This window comes from Brachyhypopomus gauderio, chromosome 3 (genome assembly GCF_052324685.1).
Source record: "Brachyhypopomus gauderio isolate BG-103 chromosome 3, BGAUD_0.2, whole genome shotgun sequence".
Lineage (NCBI taxonomy): Eukaryota > Metazoa > Chordata > Actinopteri > Gymnotiformes > Hypopomidae > Brachyhypopomus > Brachyhypopomus gauderio.
Genome location: NC_135213.1, coordinates 2,402,373 through 2,418,154, shown reverse-complemented (window position 1 = coordinate 2,418,154; position 15,782 = coordinate 2,402,373). Strand labels below are relative to the sequence as shown.

Below are 15,782 nucleotides of genomic sequence, written 5' to 3'. Positions count from 1 at the left end.
AGCAGCTGTCAAAGCTCGAGACCCAACCCCCCCTCTCCAGCGCGGCTCGCGCTCCTCAGCACTGCGCATGACTGCACGCACGCGACCAGAGAGGGAAATTTAAAAACGGTTTTCGAGGGCGAGCGGCGCGACTACAGTAGCGCAGCCGCCTCACCGCAGATTAACCGGGGTCCCCCGTGTCCACGTCAAAACAGGTGAGACACTCGCTCCTTCTGAAATAAACTAAACGTTTCGTATAATAGAGGGGAGATATATCTAAATATTACGTGTTTTCGGCGGGGTTTGACGTCGGGTACGTTATTTGACACGCACAGATTTGAGTGTCAGGTTGTCATTCGGCGCTAACGGGTTACCGCAGCGAGGCTGGCTGGATTAGCGCCGTCCATCATCCCAGATAACGCGGGATTACGGGCAAGATGGGCCGCTACGTTCACTCTGCTGCTTATCGTCACATTTAATTACATTTCAGCTTTAAATCAACATTAATAACGCCGCACAAACTTACCAAGAACAAGGTTGTTTGTGTATGCGACCTAAAGTTTTTAAACTTCGAAGTGACCTGGAATAATAATCTCTGATAATCCAACTAGGTCTTGGGTCAGTTTAATAGTCTTATAAATAAAGAATAATATGTTGCTACCGAATATGTCACTGGTATAAAATAGCAGATTACTATGGAGTATCATTTAGGTGGGATATTTAGAAAATATCTTGAGGCGTTGGCTTCAATTTCACTTGAATTTGTACAGATCAAATTATCTGCAGCCACATAACAGCACGTTTAGGCTTAAACCTCCTTATTTGTTACGAGTTTCATTTCTTTTTCGTCTGTGATTGTGTGCAGGTGTCTAATAACCTAATTAGGCTGTGGTCTGGGAAAGCATACGAGTTTTCAGAAGCTACTACGTTACTTTAAATATTACAGTTATTTTAAGTGGGCGATTAAAGTGTGTAGAAGTGTTAAAGTAGTCTAATACATATATTTTCTGCGCTTGGTTCACTGATGTATTTCTCACAGATGATGATAGAAGGTGGAGTTACCAACAGGATGTCAGGACTAATCGAAAACTCTGGACAAATTCTCAATTCTGCACAAGACTACAGGTAGGATTATTCCTCTTTGCGTTGGACTTTTACAAAAATAAATGTTACTTGTACTGTTACTGTGCAAAGTAAGAAGAGGCTTTATTATAAGACGTCTCCCTGTTGCAGTAAAGTGAAGGTGTGCTGAGAGAGGCAGATATGGTGCTGCGGAGGACAGAGAGGGCAGGAGAATGCCTCGTTTGAGCTCTGAATGGATCTGTCAGAAACCATCAGTTCTGTTTACACGCCCGGGCCGGGGAGACCAGGGGGACCCGGGGGGACCAGGGGGACCAGGGGGGACCGGGTCAAGGAAAAGTGGATCCCAATTAGAATGTAAACCAAGAAGACGTGGGCAGTAACAAACCGTGAATCTGCGCCACCGCCTCCCTCTTTCGGGGATATTTTACGGTTTGCATCACTGAGCAAATAAAATACATTTTTTTCCTTCCATTTGTATATCTTCACTTTAATTGCCGTAAAATACGTCTCACAATACTCGGCCGGGTTTACAATGAGACGTCTGAAATGCAAATCGGTACAAGGATGCGGCCTCTTCCCTTGATTATTCTAAGTTCGTGTTATTGTCACGTTATGAATTATTTAGGAACGACAAAAGACACTCTTGACCTTATAGGCCTCCGCAATTAGTGATGCACAATTGAGATTTTTTTGTTAATTCTGTCGGGTCTTTTATTGTATCCGTGCACCAATTGAAACCGAACATTTAATAACAAAAAGCTCCGGTCGTAATTCAGTGTTGGATAACGCTAGTGCATTGTGGCCGGTCTGTGGGAACATCCACATAAAGGGTTTATTACAGGTTAAATATTGGGATGGTCAAAGTTGCGGCTTCGCTATTGTGTTGCTGTGACATCACGGTGTCTGGCAGCGCGCGCGCCGCTCTGAGCAGGTCCACGAGATCTGGTGGGGTGGGGGGGGGGGGGGTGCATTGGATTTGGTGGATTTTGCGTGGATTTGGGCCGAGCACCAGGAATTAGCGCTCTAGCGCTTATGGTGGGAATGCAATCAGATATTAGCATATGTCATTTCATATATAAATCGTAAAATATAATCGTGAAAATTTACAAAGCTGACATGACTTGATAAACTTGATACACTACTAAATACTGACCAGCGTGTTTGGTTTAGACGTTTTTTCACTGGTGAACTTGCTGGTTTAGGGGCTATTTACTGCTGCTGTTTTTTTACTGGTTTCGTAGGATTTTTAATTATATTATTCCAGGTGTTATTGCTACTTTAATGAAAAGATGTAAATAATTATTTATGAATAAGCCTTCATACTTATTCACTTATTCATGTGTATGAATAAGCCATCATACACAGCGGATCATACAACAAGGGATTTGTCATATTTGTTTCAACTAGAAAGTATTTAGTACTGTCTTCATAAAAGGTTTTGTGACCAAACAATAATAAGTGTTTGTGACAATATGGACAATGCAACATTCAAGAGATGTCACACAGTGGCTTTGGCATGATTACATTAGAGATGGGAAGGCAGGTCTTGGAGTAGCAGCTGTGTGTGTGTGTGTGTGTGTGTGTGTGTGTGTGGTTTTATGTTTCTGAATTGGGAAGAAGGTCAGGAAATCTTACTTCAAAGCTGAGATAAATTAAGGTCAAGTTGTGTTCAATGTGAAGTTTCCCCTGAGTAGTGACTCCATGTGGCTGTGTGTGTACAAGTGAGCATTTGTGTGAGTGTGTGCACCTGAATGAGTGCTCATGGCTGTATGTTTGTGTATCGGTGTGTTTGTAAACCCATATAAAGGTGCATGGACGGGTGTGTGTGTGTGTGTGTGTAAAAGTAACTGTTCGTTCCTGCTTTTGAGCGAGCGAGCGAGTGTGTGTGTGTGTGTGTGTGTGTGTGTGTGTGTGTGTGAGATGAGTGATCCTTCACACAGAGGCTGCATGCTCGAGGTCCCTGTCCCCCTCTCTCCTCTCCAGTGATGTCACATATACTCAAAGTGCTCCTTCTACAACCCACCCCCACCCCCTTCTCCAACTACCCCCTCAGGCTGTGTCTACTGCCCCGTGGGCGGGAGGGGGAGGGGCAGAAATCAGGGCCGGGGTGGTAAGGGACAGGGAAACAGATGGCATCCTATTTGTCTATGCGGTGTGAGGGCTGTCATTCCAGCAGATTAATGCAAGGGGTTAGTTAAAAAAAAAAAAAGAAGAAAAAACGTTAGAGACAATTGAGGAAGGGGCGGGTGGGGTGGGCGGAGACAATGGAGGAAGGGGCGGGTGGGGTGGGCGGAGACAATGGTGCCACGTGCCGCTGTGCAGATTTGTCGTTTGGGACACAATAGGTGATCATTTTTCAATAGGGCTGGACCAACTGTTGCAGACAACGCGTGTCCCATAACCATGTTTCAAATGATCCCACGCGCTGTTTATGTACGATTCAGCCAATGGCAGGGAGGCAGGCCCTGGTCACCTGACCACAGTGGGGGATTTGTGGGGTGTGGGGGATACCACGGTGTCCCCAGACCCACAAAATAACTGAAAAAGTGAGGGTTGTCATAGCGACCCCAATTACTGGGCTCAATGGTGAACGAGTGCGTGCAAGCCTTGAGAGGATTCAAGAGCCCCTCTCTGTCTCTCCCTCCCTCCCTCTCCCTCTCTCTCTCACTTCCTCTCTGTCTGTTTTCTGCTTTTATCTCTCTTCTCAAAAGTTGTTTACAGCCTTCATACCAAATGAAATGATCATTCTTGGATTCCCAGCTTGGATTCACTTAGAATAGAAGGACTTTTCTATAGGCCTTTTGAACAAATGAGCAAAAGGGGGAGGGGGGGGTATTCAGTAAAAAACAATCAAATATTCAAACCCTGGTTGTACAGGGTGGGTGTGTTTGTGCCCCGTGTGATTGTAGAGGGTGGGTGTGTTTGTGCCCCGTGTGATTGTAGAGGGTGGGTGTGTTTGTGCCGTGTGTGGTTGTACAGGGTGGGTGTGTTTGTGCCGTGTGTGGTTGTACAGGGTGGGTGTGTTTGTGCCCCATGTGTGGTTGTACAGGGTGGGTGTGTTTGTGCCCGTGTGTGGTTGTAGAGGGTGGGTGTGTTTGTGCCGTGTGTGGTTGTACAGGGTGGGTGTGTTTGTGCCCATGTGTGGTTGTAGAGGGTGGGTGTGTTTGTGCCGCGTGTGGTTGGACAGGGTGGGTGTGTTTGTGCCCCGTGTGTGGTTGTAGAGGGTGGGTGTGTTTGTGCCGTGTGTGGTTGTAGAGGGTGGGTGTGTTTGTGCCGTGTGTGGTTGTACAGGGTGGGTGTGTTTGTGCCCCGTGTGTGGTTGTACAGGGTGGGTGTGTTTGTGCCGTGTGTGGTTGTACAGGGTGGGTGTGTTTGTGCCCCATGTGTGTTTGTAGAGGGTGGGTGTGTTTGTGCCCGTGTGTGGTTGGACAGGGTGGGTGTGTTTGTGCCCCGTGTGTGGTTGTACAGGGTGGGTGTGTTTGTGCCCCGTGTGTGATTGTAGAGGGTAGGTGTGTTTGTGCCCGTGTGTGGTTGTATAGGGTGGGTGTGTTTGTGCCCCGTGTGTGATTGTAGAGGGTGGGTGTGTTTGTGCCGTGTGTGGTTGTACAGGGTGGGTGTGTTTGTGCCCGTGTGTGGTTGGACAGGGTGGGGGGTGGGTGTGTTTGTGCCCGTGTGTGGTTGTACAGGGTGGGTGTGTTTGTGCCCGTGTGTGGTTGTACAGGGTGGGTGTGTTTGTGCCCGTGTGTGATTGTAGAGGGTGGGTGTGTTTGTGCCGTGTGTGGTTGTACAGGGTGGGTGTGTTTGTGCCCCGTGTGTGGTTGTACAGGGTGGGTGTGTTTGTGCCCCGTGTGTGATTGTAGAGGGTGGGTGTGTTTGTGCCGTGTGTGGTTGTACAGGGTGGGTGTGTTTGTGCCCGTGTGTGGTTGGACAGGGTGGGGGGTGGGTGTGTTTGTGCCCGTGTGTGATTGTACAGGGTGGGTGTGTTTGTGCCCCGTGTGTGGGGGCCCTGCTCTCACTGTGGCTGTGCTGCGATGCCCCTGCAGGCTGCTGACCACAGACCCCTCCCAGCTGAACAGGGACGACCTGCCCAGTGACCTGCAGTCACTGACCTGGCTCACCGCCGTGGACGTGCCCCGCCTCCAGCAGCTCAGTAGGCCCCGCCCCGACTACGCTGGCCCCGCCCAGGACAGCCTGCTGGACCAGCACGCAGGTCAGCAAGCCTCACACAGCACAATACACACACACACTACTACCAACTGTAATACACACAATACACACAGCATTAAGACTCTCCCATAAACTATACAAGAACAGTTTGTTAATCATGTTTATCATGTTTATTAATAAAACTATAAACATATAAAAAAATGTTAAAATATATTAAAATATTAACAGGATTGAAAACTTAATTACATTTAAAAATTTTATTGCTTTAAATTAATTAAGCTAGATCTTGAAAACCTTTTCCCTCTGATAAGCTTGCTGTAGAATCCCACAGTTAAATGTGTGCAGGTCAGTAATATTTTGGACTGAATCTCAGGAGGCCGTACTGACAGGTGCCTTGTTTGTCATTGTGCAGCTGAGCTGAGTCTGGGTGTGTCTGGAGGAGCAGTGTCCATGATGCCCCTGCAGACCACCATGCAGCACAGCCCAATGGGAATGAGCAGCGTGAGTCTCGTCCCGCCTCTCCACACTCTCGCCTACAAACCTCTCGTCACTGTGGCTCAGCGTGCTAGTGTCGGGACCCCTCGTTGCCGTGGCGTGTCGCTAGGCGTCCTGATGTCAGTGTTGCCGTGGCTCTCCCCCCCCACAGATGCCGCAGTTCTCTCCCGGGTTCCCGTGTCCTGCGTCTGTCTACCAGGCCTCCCCTCAGCACGTGATGACCTTCACCCAGGCTGGCCAGCAGGTACCGCACTCATCCACACGGGGGCGCTCAAGCGTGGTTCTGGAAGGCCACAGCTCTGTCAGAGTAGGAGTACTATATCTCTGCAGATCTCATTAATGGTGGAGTTTAGTTCCAGCATATAAAAGCACAAGAACATTTGAGCATTGCAACCCGTGTTGAAAGTTGCTTTTAAATGTTCACGGCAGTTTTTCCACATGTAGTCTTCCCAGTTTAGTGCAGCAAACTCAACTCCTAATCAGAGTTTAATTCATGCAACAACAGCATTAGATACTCTTTTACTACATAATCCAGGGGTGAAATAGAGTTGTTAACATATGTTCCGACACTCCTCCTGGGAACTCAGTCCTGCGGTCGTGCTGTGTCTCAGTGTTCCCCCGGGGGGGTATACGGTGGCTACAGCAGCCAGGGCCTGTACCTGCAGCAGGGACTCACCCCACACAGCCAGGACCTCACCCCCAAGACCTTCCCCAAGCCTATCTACTCCTACAGGTGAGTCCTCCAGCGGAAGAGCGCAAACCCACACAGGCGCGCGCAAGCGAAGCTAAACCCTCATCCACATTGGGTCTTAACATGGGTTTTTCTCCTCAGCTGCCTGATTGCTATGGCATTAAAGAACAGCAAGACAGGCAGCCTCCCGGTCAGCGAGATCTACAGCTTCATGAAGGAGCACTTCCCGTACTTTAAGGTGAGGCTTTTCAGTGCCGCAAGAGAGTGAGAGAAGCTGTCCTGGCTAAAGCTAAAATGCTATCACGTGCTCCAGAAACTAGCCTGCCCAAGCACAGACATCTTAGGCCCCAAGCCTTGGGGCATACTACTGACCAGACCTAAATAGCAGATGACAGTAGGGATGTCCCGATCCAGCTTTTTGAACTTCAGATCCGATACCGGTATTTATTTGCACTTCCGATACCGGTATTCATTTGCACTTCCGATACCGGTACCGGCCTATCCGAGCAAAGTTTAAAGTTATTTAACCAACTTAACTTTGTTGTCAAACTCATGTTGAAAAGCGTTTTACTCTTGATTACAAGTAGCCAGCTGAATTAGGTGTGTTTGAATAATACACAATGGTTGGTAAGGAGAAACTGACCAAGTAATTAATAAACTCAAAATAGACAAAATAATAAATAACAAACAGAAATGGCATCAGTAAACCAAGGCTTAAAAAGCCACAAGTGCAAATAATATTGTAAATTGTATTTTAAAAAAGTGGCAGTTTGTCATGCTTCGCAAACGTTTCTGCCAGTGTTAGTTGTGTAGGACCTTTCTTTTTGTCTTCAGTTTTCTTTAGAAACTCTTCATGTTGTTTATGGTGGTATTTCGCTAAATGCTTCATTAGATTGGTTCTATTGAATGTTCATACAGCTTTACCACAACGCTTGACTTTACTGTGGCATATGTTGCACACTACCTCTTTGTCTTTGTCATCCTTTAAGGTAAAATAATCCCACACAACTGACATTTTTACCGATAACTTCAAATTTTCATGGCCGTCTTAATGGTTAGGAGATGTCACTGAGGTAAATTGGGGAGAAGCTATGCTTGTGTACTGATAGTATGCTGGAAAAAGCGGACCGGATTTTACTCTCACTGGCGAAAACACAGCAAAAACTGGAATTGATTATCTAAATGGGTGCACTGGAAAACCCAGATCAAACTTAAAAAAAAAAAAAAAACACCGGATCGGGAGTCTGGATCGGCATTTTATCGTGCCTGCCGATCCGATACCGATACGCATTTTTTGCAAATATCGGCGGCCGATCCGATCCAAATATTGCATCAGGACAAGCCTAGATGACAGACTTAGCATGAACAAATGATGGACAGATGGCCAGCCTCATTAACACTGTTTGTGTTCGTATGTGTCTGGGCTCCTCAGACAGCGCCGGACGGCTGGAAGAACTCCGTGCGGCACAACCTCTCTCTGAACAAGTGCTTCGAGAAGGTGGAGAACAAGCTGAGCGGCTCATCTCGGAAGGGCTGCCTGTGGGCGCTGAACCCTGCCAAGATCGACAAGATGGAGGAGGAGATGCAGAAATGGAAGCGCAAAGATCTGCCCGCCATCCGGCGAAGCATGGCCAACCCGGGTCAGTACAGCGCCACACCTTCCTGATGATCGGTCATCGCTTCTGACTGACCGTCCTTCATGAATCAGACCGATATCTGACTACCTGCTCTTCCTTAGATGAACTGGACAAGCTGATCACAGACCGACCGGAGAGCTGCGGGCGGCGGCCGCCGGAGCCGGTCCTGACCCAGCTGCCTGGCTGCCCCCCGGGGGCGGGGCTTCCCGTCCAGGCCCAGCCCCCGCCCCAGCTGCAGGTGCGTCCGGCGCCGGTGGTGACGCTGTCGCTGCAGTGCCTGCCCGTCCACCAGCAGTTCCAGCTGCAGCTGCACGGCCAGTCGCGGCTGGCGCCCGCCTCGCCCGCCCCGGCCCAGACGCCCCCGCTCCACATGGGCCCCGACCCGGCCAGCGGCAGCCCCCTGCCCCAGCACCCGCCCGCCAAGCAGCCCCCAGACGCCTACGCCGAGGTGGACTCGCTGGACCCCAGCATCATGGACTTCGCCTTGCAAGGTTGGTGTTTCAGGACCGTGATTGGTGGTGATGTCACTTCCCTGAGAGACTGTAATAACACATCTGCGTTTATAGTATTCAGTCAGGTTGAATGTATCTGCTACTTCCAGAGTCAACATCTCAACAAATCAGCAACACGGAAGAGCAGCCTAAATGTGAAGAAGCCACTTATCGCACCTCTAATGTGACTGAACCATTTCTTTCTGCCTGCAGGAAACCTGTGGGAAGACATGAAGGACGACAGCTTTAACCTGGAGGCCCTGGGCACGTTCAGCAACTCCCCCCTGCGCCTATCTGACTGTGACCTGGACACAATGGGCCTGACGGCGGGGCCAGGCGCCCACGGGACGCCCACCTCGGACCTGCAGGTGTCCGGCGTCTACACCTCCTACAGCACGCTGGACAGCCTCTCAAACCAGTACATCAGCACGCAGGGCGCCGGCAAGCCCATCGTCCTGCACTGAACCTCCCAGCTGAGCTTTTTACCCAAAGGACCCTCGGCGAACACGATGTTGGCATTATTTGTTCCTCTAACTGCTACTACGTCCTATAACTTTCCGGTCAGCCTTAGACTTTTTGGAAGAGTTTTTAATACCATAGACACTATAAGGTGGTCACACGCCACAAAGACACACAGCTTTGGGTTCGAGTCCACCAGCACAGAGAGAAGCACCAGGACAACGAGGTGCAGTCGTTAATGGACCGGTCCATCACCATACACTTCACCCTTTGAAGAGAAGAGCATCTTATATTGGGAAGAGAAGGAACAACAAAATAACCTGATTTAATGGTCATGGACATTTGAGACTTCCACACACAACCTAATGGAGCATCTCTCTTTTTGTCTGTAACTTTTTGTTAGCAAAATGTCAATGTTTGTTGAAGTTTGTTCTTGACACAAGAAGTGTGTACCTGTACCTCACAACACTAGTTTTGACTATTTTGATCATAAAACCCCTCTCAAGTTCATAACGACGAGAAGAACTCAACTCTCATGCTGGATTCACAGCCCCTACAACTGTTTTATGTACATTGCATTTTTAACCAAGCTATTTCCTAAGAATGATTCAGTTTTTATTTTCAGTTTGTTAGTGTGGTAATTGTAGTTTGTGTGTCTTTTGTTGTTGTGTTTGGTAGCAAATCTCTGCAATTATTTGTTTATTTATATTTATAAATGAAATTTGGAATGGTGGACTAATTGTGTTCACTGTATATACTCGGATATTTCCAAAAAGACCGCTAGGTAACACTGTGCCAACCTTATGGACGTCAGATCTCAGCTTATCCGGAGGGAACATGACATTAGATCAGAGATCTTCAACACAAGGGACATTACTGAGATCATCTACATCACAACATTCTAGATCAGGTGCCCAGCACACAGCCAGACGCGGGTCTGCAACTGTCTCAGTCGCCAAAGAAAATATCAAAATGATGTGTTAAATAAATCCATCGGCCACAGCGAATTCAGAGGTAGGGTTTCGTGAAAATACTAAACAGTGCCACCTAGTGGTGACTTACATATTGTAATCGGTCTCGTACGTTTACCGTTTTCTCGTAGCGCCAAAACCGAGTAAACAAAACCGAAACACAACCGCAATAAACCGCTTCGTCCACGTTAGTTCGGGGAGGAAATATCCCCTGCAGTACCTACAGTAGTGACTGGTGTAAATGTCAGAATGACCTCAACAGGGTGTTTGGTCTGTGAAAAATATATTTATTCAAACTAGACATTATGGTGGACATGTTTTTAAAAACATCCCGATAGACGGCACTTCACAAAGAGAACTATTGTTTGATAACAAATCTGGGGAAAAAAGGTTTAAAAGTTTTGAACAGCCATGATTATAATCCAGCTACATTTCGACAACTACATGAAGGACATTTCTAGTTTTCAGTGTGAACTATAACCTTGTAAGAATAAAGGCAGAACAGTACATATTTGACCATATATGACCTTCCCTCCCAGAGCTTCAACCACTTCAGTACTGCTTCAGTACCCTACAGCTTGTACTTACTGTTTTAAATAAATGGAAGTATAGCTAAAACATGACAAACATACGTAAAACAAACAAAAAAAAAACATTTTTTAAGTGTGTCCCGTATTCTGTAATAATGCTTCTTCTGTAATATGCCACTTATTTAAAAGCTTTTGATTCTCTGGCATGTCTGACACACAAAAATAAGTCAGCAGTCCATTTCCCTGATGGAATAATGTTTGGTGAGGTCTGTGCACTAAAAAAAAAACACTAAACAAAATCAACCGAAAGGCAGCTCTATCTGAAGGGTAGTTTTAACCGAAAGGCAGCTCTACCTGAAGGGTAGTTTTAACTGAAAGGCAGCTCTACCTGATGGACAGTTTTAACTGAAAGGCAGCTCTAGGCACTGGTGCGTTTAGTGTTTGCGCTGCCCTAACAGACCCACAGGAACTGAGGTGCACTTCATGGAGTCAGATCTCCACTATTCCTTCACATGCATTCTGAATTAAATAATGTGCAGACCTCTAATGTACTGACAACGGTAACAGCAAGATGTGGCAATACTTCTTTGGTGCAGTGGTTTCATTTTAAGGCATCACTGGTGATTAGATATTTTAAGAACAAAACACTGAAAGATACAGCTCAGGGATTTTGGAAAACCCAGCATAAGATATTGTGATACAGAGGAACATAAACGTCATGACAGGTAAAATGTCTAACGTCTGAATTCTGAACTGCTGAAACTACACTGGCGGGTTTTGGCATCCGTGTGTGTGCGTGCGTGTGTGCGTGACTGACCCTGGCTCTGATCCTGAGACAAACAAAAAGAACGTCCCTTTCTGTTCTTAGGGGGTTTATTTGATTTCCTGGATTTCACTTGCTGAAAGAAAGCAGCACTGATACTGGATGCCCAACACTGGCCTGATGCGAGTGTGTGTGGTGAGACCACTGTGTGACTGGCAGCAGCTCCACGGGTCAGTGGTCAGTGGAGGACGGGTCCATGGTGGCCAGCAGGTGGGACAGTTTGGATCTCTGGGATGGAGTGATGTTCTCAGCCATGTCAATGATGCAGTCCATGGCCACCTCCTGGTTGGACTCCAACAGACTGCCAATCACAACACACAGTCGTTTTTGAGGGATGATTAGATGATTGGGGAGTAACACTGATTGGTAGACAGTAAAGTGTGAAAGCATGTTTTGTTTGAACTGATTCTTCAAATGCAGATGTGTCTGAAGGCGTGAGGTACCATTAGATGTGTTTTGGGGCATGAGGTACCTGTAGATGTGTTTTAGGGTGTGAGGTACCGGTACCTGTAGATGTGATTACTGGCCTGAGGTACCCCTAGATGTGATTAAGGGCGTGAGGGACCTGTAGATGTTATTATGGGCGTGAGGCACCTGTAGGTGTGATTAGGGGTGTGAGGGATCTGTAAATGTGATTAGGAGCGTGAGGTACCTGTAGATGTGATTAGGAGCGTGAGGTACCTGTAGATGTGATTAGGAGCGTGAGGTACCTGTAGATGGGATTAGGGGCGTGAGGTACCTGTAGATGCGATTAGGGGCGTGAGGTACCTGCGGATTTGTTTGAAGGCATAGTCCCTCTTCAGGTACTGGATGTTGTCTCTGACGGCCGACCGCATCCCGTCCTGCGGAGACAGCTGTCTCTCCAGCCAGTCCACCACTGCCCTGTTATTGTCCCATAGGTAGGCCTGGACAAAACCAGCCATCCACGTCAGTGCCTTACAGCTCAAACACTGCAGTCCAGCTCACTATAAACTATACCTGAATCCATCACCAAATAACCACCAACACCGCTAGCAACGCTAACAAACACAGCTTACAGGCAGCGCTACACTAATGGATGACGCTAGCTGATCTCCATTAGCTCCCTTTCACCATTATCCATTAGCATTGTGTTAAGCTAACAGAAGCACATCACAGCAGTAGCGTCTGTTCCGTGAACCCCACTTCCAAGCGCCCTCGTTCACAGGCGGTGGCGAGGCTGCCCCACTCACGTTGACGGCCCCCTCGGTCTCGATGAACCAGCGCCGGAGCATGGGCTGGAGCTGCCCGCTGCCCAGGTCCCGGTTGGCCTGCTGGATCTCGCCCTTCACCACCTCCTCCAGCAGGAGGCGCCGCAGACGCCAGTAGAAGAACGGACGGGCGCTCTTCCAGTCCAAGATGTCCTGTGAACGCAGCACGAGTGCTAAGCGACACTGACTCACCCCAAACACTTAAGGTGTGAGGTGATGATTGAGGGCTTTGATAGTGGTGGTCCTGTAACCACGGTAATGTTGTTTCTTCTGGAGGAGTATTATAAACACCCAGTATAAAGATGAATTTCTCCACGTCTTCATATAAAAACACAAACACATACGTAAACATCGCAAATGAGCCTTTACCGTGATGACGCCCTTCTCCTGCATTTTAACAGGTGTGTCATGCAGGTCCGCGAACTGCACTGCCACCTGGTGGTAGATGGGCAGAAGGAACTCCTCTCTGGCTTTGAGCTGGGCCTCCATCTCACTGTGCTCCTTCGTGGACAGCACTGGAGAACCTGAGCACCATATAAACACCACCACAGAATACAATCAACACTGAACACATAGGCTACAGAACACACACACACACACACACACACACACACACACACACACACACACACACACACACACACACATACACGTCCACTCACTGAGCTGTTCCACCAGTCTAACACACTCAGGATCAAGTCTGTGGATGGTCTTCAACAGATTCTTTTTCCTGAACTTAATCGCCACTGTCCCCTCTGCCTCTAAAATCCCAGCCCTACAGAGAGAGAGAGAGAGACAGAGAGGGAGAGACAGAGACAGAGAGAGAGAGACAGAGAGAGACAGAGGAAGAGCACAGGCATTTATACAGAAACCAGCTGGTAAGGAAAACAATCAGTGGCAATGTGTGTGTGTGTGTGTGAGAGAGTGTGTGTGTGTGTGTGTGTGTGTGTGTGAGAGAGTGCGCGTGTGTGTGTGTGTGTGCGTGAGTGTGTGTGAAGTGAGGAGCAGTCTGTCTCTCCCTACATGTATCATCTACATAGACCTGCACACCTGTAAACCAAAGCCCTAGATATCATATGTGTGTGTGTGTGTGTGTGTGTGTGTGTGTGTGTGTGTGTGAAGTGAGGAGCAGTCTGTCTCTCCCTACATAGACCTGCACACCTGTAAACCAAAGCCCTAGATATCATATGTGTGCACAAATCCGGTGGAATATTCAAGAGGGTGTACGGTCACACCTGCTCTCCCTGTCAGCGTAGAGCTCAATGCACTGGGGGTTGATGCTGGGGTCAATTACTACCCATGATCCTCCTCTCAGCTCCCCGTGGGGGGGGATGTAGAACAACGCCGGCTGCCGAAACTCACGCAGGGCGTCCACGATGTAGGCACCGAACTTTAGCACCTGGTCATACATGTCTGAGACACACACACACACACACACACACACACACACACACACACACACACACACAGCTGTGGTTACTGTAGTGAGTGAATGGTAATGTGTCAGTCGGACTGCGGGGGTGATGTCTGCACCTTTCATGCCCCCTGCGAAGCCTCTCCAGTTGGCGAAGACCAGGAGGGGGAGTCTCTCTCTGTTAAAGTCCTTAATGGCCTGAGCAGTTTTATACGCAGAGTCCGGGAACCACACCTGACCAGCCTGCTGCACCAGCTGCAGGTGCGCGCACACACACACACACACACACACACACACACACACACACACACACACACACACACACACACACACACACACACACACACACACTTACTATGAAGCTGTTCTGTCAGTGTCTCACAATATATTCACAATCTCTATATCCACAATCTCCATGTAAATAATCCAATGGTGCATTTAGACAATCACTGCATATCCTTCCTTCATGAATATTGTGAACAATTGAATCTGATTGGTCCGCCCACGCTCCCCCAGAGCGCCAGGTAATGGTGCCGTAGCAACACTCACCTTCGCCTCTGAGTCCGGATTGGCTGGATCTGCTGGGATGGCGACCTCTACGGTCCGTGTTTCCACAGCAATGACCCCAAGAGGAATCCCACCCAGTCTGTAACAGCACACCAATCTGAACGTTAGTGGACCAGCATGTTCATAAAGCAAGTCCTGTGGGTAGACAAGAGGGGGTGTGGCTACGCTCACCTGGCCCTGCCCACCACCACAGTCTGAGCCCAGGTGGCCATCACCTCCATGAATGTGCCGTGGTCGAAGAAGCCACTCTGCCACGCCCCCTTCACACCTACGAACACCAGATAGAGTAAACAAATAAACACCAACTTAAACACTCAATAAAGTACTAACATTTGGCTTCACATATCTGCTCTTAGTTACTGGTCCTACGATCTCAGCTCAGAGCAACTCAACGCTGAAGCCAAGGTAACCCAGTGCTGTACACATTAAAGATACAGTAAGTCAATTCAGGCTGGACTGTGATGGAGGAATAGGGGAGTGGTGGGGTTCTCTGAGTGGCTCTCACTAGGGTGGGGTCGTCCACACAGCATCCAGCGAGGGTCGTAGGGCGCTTTGGTGGGCATGAACTCTATGTCTCTGTCTACCGGGTCAGTAGGGGGCATCACAGGCACAGGACTGCGATTGTTCTGAAAAAACATAAAGGTCATGTGAACCAATAAATAAGACTCCACCACACCAAGACGCCCCCATCGTACCAAATAATAACCATGAAAAATAACACGACCCCTCAAAATCATTCCACACTATTTAATAAAACATGCTAACAAAAGACCCAATGCAAAGAAGCAGCATTCAGTACAATGCAATGCCATCCCAGACACAGGTTTACAGTTCCTGGGTTCTCCACAGCCCAATACACTCCGACCTTCGATGAACCCAAAACCTGGTTGGGAAACCTCACAATGCCCAACTTGCGCATGGCCATGACCTTACATGGCCTGACCTCTGACCTTGGGCATATAGGAGAGCCACTGCAGGATGGTGAAGACGCCCTCGAAGTCGTCAGGCACGGTAGTGTGTGTGACCCCGTTGTTGTGCATGATCTGCACCCCACCCAGCTGGTTGTTGGAGGTGTAAACCTCTCGTCCAAGGACCTGCAAAACAGCGCGGGGGGAAAGGAGTGGACAGAAAAAAGGTACAGAGGAGTTAGGCAAAATGAGTGCGGAGGTCTGGTGACGATCACCAACTACTGATTATCAACTACTTAACTCCCAGCAGAGATTCAAGCTATTAAAGATCAGCATAA

General features: G+C 48.3%; 2 protein-coding genes across 11 annotated transcripts in view; one reads left to right on the top strand and one right to left on the bottom strand.

The window, feature by feature from the left end:
- foxn4 (forkhead box N4) lies at positions 1-9,721 on the top strand. Of its 2 annotated transcripts, none has more exons than XM_076998917.1 (10): positions 1-194; positions 1,019-1,104; positions 5,106-5,272; positions 5,642-5,730; positions 5,876-5,968; positions 6,336-6,457; positions 6,557-6,653; positions 7,848-8,055; positions 8,154-8,543; positions 8,757-9,721. In XM_076998917.1, the coding sequence occupies exons 2-10, from the start codon at positions 1,019-1,021 to the stop codon at positions 9,005-9,007; spliced, it is 1,503 nt and encodes a 500-aa protein (XP_076855032.1). In that variant the 5' UTR covers positions 1-194; the 3' UTR covers positions 9,008-9,721. The 2 variants fall into 2 exon arrangements, with proteins under 2 accessions (XP_076855032.1, XP_076855031.1); XM_076998916.1 differs by having other exon boundaries at positions 6,312-6,457.
- A 539-nt stretch (positions 9,722-10,260) lies between these two features.
- acacb (acetyl-CoA carboxylase beta) overlaps positions 10,261-15,782 on the bottom strand; it is a 28,600-nt gene continuing 23,078 nt past the window's right edge. For 4 of the 9 annotated variants that reach the window (XM_076998908.1, XM_076998909.1, XM_076998910.1 and 1 more), the window contains 11 exons: positions 15,487-15,630; positions 15,042-15,162; positions 14,708-14,804; positions 14,519-14,615; positions 14,089-14,224; positions 13,791-13,968; positions 13,218-13,330; positions 12,925-13,079; positions 12,538-12,708; positions 12,095-12,231; positions 10,261-11,627 (listed from right to left, as the gene is read on the bottom strand). In XM_076998908.1, coding sequence (XP_076855023.1) covers positions 11,498-11,627; positions 12,095-12,231; positions 12,538-12,708; positions 12,925-13,079; positions 13,218-13,330; positions 13,791-13,968; positions 14,089-14,224; positions 14,519-14,615; positions 14,708-14,804; positions 15,042-15,162; positions 15,487-15,630 — 1,479 coding nt within the window. In that variant the 3' untranslated portion in view covers positions 10,261-11,497. Of the gene's footprint in view, positions 11,628-12,094; positions 12,232-12,537; positions 12,709-12,924; positions 13,080-13,217; positions 13,331-13,360; positions 13,606-13,716; positions 13,969-14,088; positions 14,225-14,518; positions 14,616-14,707; positions 14,805-15,041; positions 15,163-15,486; positions 15,631-15,782 lie in introns of those variants that run through there. The other 5 variants (XM_076998915.1, XM_076998912.1, XM_076998913.1 and 2 more) reach the window with 2 other exon arrangements.

Excerpts from the sequence above, each read along its gene's own strand:
- foxn4 (XM_076998916.1), top strand. The coding sequence starts at position 1,019 with ATGATGATAGAAGGTGGAGTTACCAACAGGATGTCAGGACTAATCGAA. Across the intron at positions 6,458-6,556 it reads AAGCCTATCTACTCCTACAG|CTGCCTGATTGCTATGGCAT; the intron begins GTGAGTCCTCCA and ends TTTTCTCCTCAG. Across the intron at positions 8,056-8,153 it reads GCGAAGCATGGCCAACCCGG|ATGAACTGGACAAGCTGATC; the intron begins GTCAGTACAGCG and ends GCTCTTCCTTAG.